The sequence below is a fragment of the Lithobates pipiens genome, unplaced genomic scaffold (assembly GCF_037356315.1).
Source record: "Lithobates pipiens isolate NorthernLeopardFrog02 unplaced genomic scaffold, aLitPip1_a1.2 Scaffold_28, whole genome shotgun sequence".
In the NCBI taxonomy this organism is placed as follows: domain Eukaryota; kingdom Metazoa; phylum Chordata; class Amphibia; order Anura; family Ranidae; genus Lithobates; species Lithobates pipiens.
In genome coordinates, this window is record NW_027507789.1 from 157,648,104 (window position 1) to 157,655,425 (window position 7,322).

Genomic DNA, 7,322 nt, shown 5'->3' on the forward strand with positions numbered 1-7,322 from the left:
GAGGACCTGGCGTGCAACCAGTTAGCTGAAGGGTCTGCTGTAAAGAAAAATGATATGTTTCATATAAATACCAAAATGCACACTAACCACAACAAAGAAATATTAAAGAAAAAAAGTATATATATATATATATATATACACATGCATGTTTATGGTGTATGCACTGCCCCCAAACCCTCTTTCTGATAGACACACGCACACATGTAGACAAATTTTATATATATATATATATATATATATATATATATATATAATTGTTTCATATGTATGCTGCATATATATATATATATATATATATATATATATATAATATATATGTTATGTAGTAGCAGTAATAATAATAATAATAACAGAAATGTATCCACAAAAAGAAAAATACACACACACATATATATATATATATATATATATATATATATACACACATATATATATATATATATATATATATATATATATATATATATATGTGTGTGTGTGTGTGTGTGTATTTTTTGTGTGGATACATTCCTGTTATTATTATTATTATTTTTCTTTTTTTCTTATAAGGCTAACGTGTGATTAAAACATTTAAGTAAAATAACATCCCGAGTTAAAACTATGCATTTTCTTCAGATGTGATAAAAAAAATAATAGTTATTATTCAAATAAAGATTGCTAGTGTTACAGATTTGTTCGTGTTGTTGCTAATATTGGTTTATAACTTGCTTTGAGCTTTTAACACGCATCGCCATTAAGGACAATATAAAAATCCCTTTCATTAAAGTCAGAGAACACGTTGTGGGCTCATAAAAAATAGATGAAAGTCTGTATTCCCTGCCCTGTCTGGCAGAATATACAGGCTGCTTCCTTCCTTGGGCAACTTTTGTGCCTGAGATAGCGCCTGCATTGCGACCGTCTCCTTATCATTTGCAGGAAAATTAAATATTTAAGAGAATTAAATCACTTAATAATTAATAGGTGTTAATACGGCTGCATTTCAAGAATGCTGGAAGTCAATTTTATTTTCTGCAAATATTTTCTCTTTTTTTCTGGCAGCATTCCAGTATATATATATATATATATATTTATTATACAAACTCATTTAAAATATGAATATTTTATTTAGTTATACTTTTATTTTATTTTTTTGAAATAAATCAAACCTGGACAAACTGTATTCACTGTGCAATTGTAAATAATTGGAAGTTATGTTATATTTAAAAAAAAAAAAAAAAAACATTTTTTTCAGTAATGCTATCAGTATTGGGCTGAGGGTCCAACAAAATAGATTGAAGCCATAAATTATACGAAGTTCTGAAATTAATAATAAAAAAAAGCTTTTAGCTTTTATCACACCAGATGAGTGTTTGGTAAACAGTCTGTTCATCTCAAGCTGCATCAGAATTTTTTTCCTCAACGACTGTACCCTGGACCCATGCCCAGTTTTTTGAAAAACACCTCTTTAAAGTGTGGTTTAAGTTGCATGCATAATACCCACATTTATCAAGCTAAAATGTTTTTACCGATCATTGAATCGCCTATTGCTTAATATTAGTGTACAATACAAGGTAGCACGTGTGCTATAAAATATATATCCATGCCGTTAAGAAGATGATGGGGAATGGTATTAAGTGGAGCTGATCAATCATTTTACCTGGCTGGACCAGATAAATGAGCTTGCATTGTCCTTAGCAATCAGGGCACACGGCTGAAGTGACAAGGCTACAAGAGGAGACTAATTTCACATTTGTTAAGTCGAAAAAACAAGTCTGGGAGTACAAGATGAATATTTTACAGTGCAGATGAGGTTGGCATATATTTATATGTTGTTTAGTTTTATTACTAGGCTGTTATGTATGAGTTGTGGCTCAGGTTCTACTCTTCTATAATTTTTGGCTTACTGGTAGTAGAAAGAGATGTCTGGTGACTGGGCTATGCCCTGGTCAATGCACGTGGCCATGGTGTGTACAGGTAGAATTTAAGGACAGGATTTGAGGTTTCCTTGTTGTGTTCATGTTTATATGTGGTTTAGTTTTATTACTAGGCTGTTATGGATGAGTTGTGGTGCAGGTTATACTCTCCTATAGTTTGTGGCTGATCCCTGGTTACTGTACTTGTCTATAGTGTGTCTATACAGAATGGTGGGACAAGATCAGAGATTTCCTTCTTGTGTTCATATTTATATGTGGTTTATTTTTATTACTAGTCTGTTATGGATGAGTTATGGTGCAGGTTCTTCTCTCCCTGGTTATTTTGGTTTTGCCCTGGTCACTGTACGTGTCTATGGTGTGTGCAGACAGAATGTTTGGACAATATACTATATAATAGACTATATACAGTACACTTTTTATTGCAGTTCATTGTGTTTATTGCAAGCTGTGTTCATTTTTTTTAACTATGAATGGCTGTCTGTTTATACATGCGTTGTGGTGCAGGTTCTACGCTCCTGTAGTTTTTGCCTGTGCTCTGGTCACTGTTCATGTCTATAGTGTGTGCAGCCTAATTTTGGGACAGGATTAGAGTTTTCATATCTTTATGTGGTTTATTTGTTACTACTAGGGATGACTAGTTGTTATGGATGAGTAGTTTTCATTGTTGTGTTCATATCTTTATGTGGTTTATTTTTTACTACTAGTTGTTATGAATGAGTTGTGGTGCAGTTTCTACTCTCCTGTAGTTTTTGGCTGTGCCCTAGTCATTGCATATGTCTATGGTGCGTGCAGGGTATGTTGGGACAGGATCAGAGTTTTCATTGTTGTGTTTTATATGCGGTATTTTTATTAGGTGACTTTATAAATGAGTTGTGGTGCAGATTCTACTCTTCTATATTTTTTTTGACTGTCTGATAGAGAGAGAAGTCTGATGAGCTGTGTCACTTTAGATGTTTATGGTGTGTGCAGGCAGAATGTAGGGACAATGCACTTTATTTTTTATTGCAGTCCTGTGTGTGTATTGCAAGCTGTATTCATATTTATATGTGTTTTTATTTTAGTACTAGGGATAGCAGGTTGTTGTGGATGAGTTGTGGTACAGGTTATAGTCTCCTATAGTTTTTGTGGTCACTGTACATGTCTATGGTGTGTGCAGTCCGAATGGTGGGACAGGATCAGAGGTTTCCTAGTTGTGCTCATAATTATATGTTGTTTAGTTTTATTACTAGGGGTAGTTGGTTGTCATGGAAGAGTTATTGTGCAGGTCTACTCTAGTATTTAGTCACTATACGTGTCTATGGTGTGTTTAGGAATAATGTTGTCACAGGATAAGAGATTTCCTGCTTGTGTTCAAAATGATATGAGCTTTAGTTTTATTACTAGGGGTAGCTGGTTGTTATGGATGAGTTGTGGTGCAGATTCCAGTCACCTATAGTTTGTTGGTTATCTGTACATTTCTATGGTGTGTATAGAAATAATTTTGGTACAGGAACAGAGATGTACTTGTTATGTTCATAATTCTATGTGGTTTAGTTTCATTACTAAGGATGACTGTCTGTTATGGATGAGTTATGGTGCAGGTCTACTCTCCCATTAAGTTTTTTAGTCACTGTACATGGTATGTGTGTGAGCATAATGTAGGGATAGGATCAGAGATGTCCTTTTTGTGTTCATATTTATATGTCGTATATTTTTATTACTAGGGATGGCTGGTTGTTATGGATGAGTTGTGGTGCAGGTTTGCTCTCCAATAGTAATTTAGTAACTGTACATGTCTATGGTGTGTGCAAGCAAAATGTTGGTACATGATCAGAGATTCCCTGCTTGTGTTCATAATTATATGTGCTTTCTTTTTATTACTAGGGGTGTCTGGTTGTTATGGATAATTAACGGTGCAGGTTCTACTCTCCTAAAGTTTTTTAGTCACTTGACACTGTACATGTCTATAGTGTGTGTATACATACATGTTTATATGTGCTTTCATTTTATTACTATAGTTTTATTACTATAGGGATGTTTGGTTGTTCTGGATAAGTAATGGTGCAGGTTCTACTCTTCTATGTTTTTTTAGTCATGTTGTGTGTAAGCATAATGTCGGTACAGTTTTCAAGATTTCCTTGTAGTGTATATATTTATAAGTGCTTTAGTTTTACTACTAGAGATGTCTAGGGTGTGTCTAAATATGATATTGGTACATGATCAGAAATGATCTGCTTGTGTTCAAAATTCTATGTGATTCTAGTTGTATTAATAAGGGTGGCTGTCTGTTATGGATGTTGTGGTGGAGGTCTACTCTCCTGTAGTTTTTTTAGTCACTGTACATGTCTATGGTGTTTGTAGGAATGTAGGTTGTAGGAATATGATACAGGAACAGATATTTCCTGCTTGTATTTATATTTGTATGTGAATTGTATTACTAGGGATGGTGGGTTGTTATGGATGATTTATGGTGCAGGTCTACTCTCATATAGTTTTTTTAGTCACTGTACATGTCTATAGTATGTGTAAGCATAATGTTGGGACATGACCAGAGATTTCCTGCTTGTGTTTATATTTATTTGTAGTTTAGTTTTATTACTAGGCAGTGTCCTGGTCCCTGTACATGTCTATAGTATGTGTAGGCATAATGTTGGTACAGGATCAGAGATTTCCTGCTTGTGTTTGTGTAGTTTAGTTGTATTACTAGGCAGTGTCCTGGTCCCTGTACATGTCTATAGTATGTGTAGGCATAATGTTGGTACAGGATCAGAGATTTCCTGGTTGTGTACATAATTACATGTAGTTTCCTTTTATTACTAGGGTTGGCTGGTTGTTATGGATGAGTTGTGGTACAGAGCTACTCTCCCATAGTTCTTTAGTCACTGTACATGTCTATAGTATATGTAGGCATAAAGTAGGGGCAGGATCAGATATTCCCTGCTTGTGTACATATTTATATGTCATTTAGGTGTATTACTAGGGATGACTGTCTGTTATGTATGAGTTGTGTTGCAGGGTCTGCTCTCCTGTAGTTGTTGGCTTTGTCCTGGTCCCTGTACATGTCTATAGTATATATAGAAATAATGTTGGAACAGGATCAGAGTTTTCCTGGCTGTGTTCATATTTATATGTATAGATTTATGTGTGAGTTGTGGTGCAGGTCTACTCTCCTATAGCGGTGTCCTGGTCCCTGTTCATGTCTATAGTAAATGTAGGCATAATGTTGGAACCAGATCACAGATTTCCTGCTTGTGTTCATATTTATATGTAGTTTATTTGTATTACTAGAGATGGCTGGATGTTATGTATGAGTTGTGGTGCAGTTCTACTCTCCTATAGCTGTGTCCTGGCCCCTATACATGTCTGTAGTATATGTAGGCATAATGTTTGGACAGGATCAGAGATTTCCTACTTGTGTACATATTTATATGTAGTGCAGTTGTATTGCTAGGGATGGTTTGAAGTTATTTATGAGTTGTGGTGCATGTTTGTTTAGTCTTCTATAGTTGTTGGCTGTTTCTTAGTCCCTGTACATGTCTATAGTATATATAGGCATAATGTTGGGACAGGATCAGAGTTTTCCTGCTTGTGTTCATATTTATATGTAGTTTAGTTGTATGTATGAGTTGTGGTGCAGGCTCTGCTCTCCTATAGCTGTGTCCTGGCCCCTATATTATATTATATATATTATATTATATTATATTATATTATATTATATTATATTATATGTAGGCATAATGTTGGGACAGGATCAGAGTTTTCCTGGTTTATGTTCATATTTATATGTAGTATAGTTTTGTGGTTCTGCTCTCTTCTGCTCTCTTATTGCTGTGTCCTGGCCCCTATACATGTCTATAGTATATGTAGGCATAATGTTGGGACAGGATCAGAGATTTCCTGGTTATGTTAATATTTATATGTAGTTTAGTTGTATGTATGAGTTGTGGTGCAGGTTCTGCTCTTCTATAGCTGTGTCCTGCCCTTATATTATATTATATTATATTATATGCAGGCATTTATATTATATTACATGCAGGCATAATGTTGGGACAGGATCAGAGTTTTGCTGGTTATATGCATATTTATATGTAGTTTAGTTGTATGTATGAGTTGTGGTGCAGGTTCTGCTCTCCTATAGCTGTGTCCTGGCCCCTATATTATATTATATTATATGTAGGCATAATGTTGGACCGGATAATAGATTTCCTTACTCTTTTTTTTATTGCAGTCTATTGTGTAGCACTTCCTTAGCTATATAACTTACTTTGATGTGGCCTGTCTTTGTCCTCGCTTCCTTCGCACACTTTATTGTCCTGGAAAGTGGGCCTCTCATTAGGCTCAGGCTCCCTGGCAGCAGGCGGCTCTAGGCTGTACTCTTGGGCTCCCAACTTGTGCAGGTCTCCGGGGTGCTGGCCCAGCAGCGGTTCAGTCTTCACAGCTCCCGGTCCGGTGTCCGCCCTGGGCAGCGGCTCCAGCCAGCCCCGTAAGTACCTGGTCTCGGAATTGGGGGCGCCCTGCTGGAGGTAGGGGTGGTAGAGAGGCGGCAGGGGGGAAGCGCTGTGGGGGTTCAGGGGGGTCCAGGAGGCGCTGAACACGGGGGGTTTGGGCTGAAAGCTACAAGAAGGGAAGTCCAGGCTGTCAGAGAGCGCCGCCGGCCGGGGGCTGGGGTACTGTCCAGAGAATTTGGGTGCTGGAGGCTCCTCGCTCTCGGGGCTAATGATGGACTCCACAAAGTAGTTACTCAGCGCTCCAGAAATGGACATTCTTGGACATCATACAAACCAAAAATACACGACAGATGCAACGAAAAAAAAAAAAAAAAAAAAAATTAGGATCTCCCCGACCTAACTTCCTAAGCCAACAAAAGTACACTTGGGCTGCTTGCCTTGTGAGCTCCTGGCAAATGATTGGTCAAACTTTATCCGTGTGCCTGATAAAGCGTCACAGAGCCATCAATCAATCGGAGGGGCCGCACGGAGCTGTCAGCATTCATATCAAGGAGGCTATTGTTTTATGTGGATGAGGCTGCTGCACGCCTGAGACCCGACCAAGCAGATCCTACACTGCACACAGCAGCCTGCACCCCACATCCTGCACCCCACTGCACCCCACACCCTGCACCGCAGCTACCCCTCCTGCACACAGCTTCAGCCACACCGCGTGCACTTCTGGGCATCTCCACCATGTCTGTGCACAAAGGGTTAACCCCCCCAAAATCGGGCTTTTTTACCTGCCACATCCACACTATTATTATTATTATTTTTTATGATTATAATAAGGAAGTGACTATTTCATTCTGATGGTTCCTGGGCAAGGCACCAGGGAGTGACGAAAGATAAATACTATTTGTACAAAGTAAATCCACTCATTTACAGGCTCGTAAATGGATGACACAGCCCATATACTTAAGTATGCAAAAATCTACAACGC

General features: G+C 37.5%; 1 protein-coding gene across 2 annotated transcripts in view; it reads right to left on the minus strand.

The window, feature by feature from the left end:
• The window catches only part of HOXB9 (homeobox B9), an 8,018-nt gene extending 1,218 nt beyond the window's left edge, over positions 1-6,800 (minus strand). The window contains exons 1-2 of one of the 2 annotated variants that reach the window (XM_077459779.1): positions 6,157-6,800; positions 1-34 (exon numbers count right to left, since the gene is read on the minus strand). The exon at positions 1-34 is cut by the window's left edge and continues 1,218 nt beyond it. In XM_077459779.1, the coding sequence (XP_077315905.1) occupies positions 1-34; positions 6,157-6,655 (533 nt within the window). In that variant the 5' untranslated portion in view covers positions 6,656-6,800. Of the gene's footprint in view, positions 38-6,156 lie in introns of both variants that reach the window. The other variant, XM_077459778.1, reaches the window with a different exon arrangement.
• Positions 6,801-7,322: the final 522 nt, after the last annotated feature.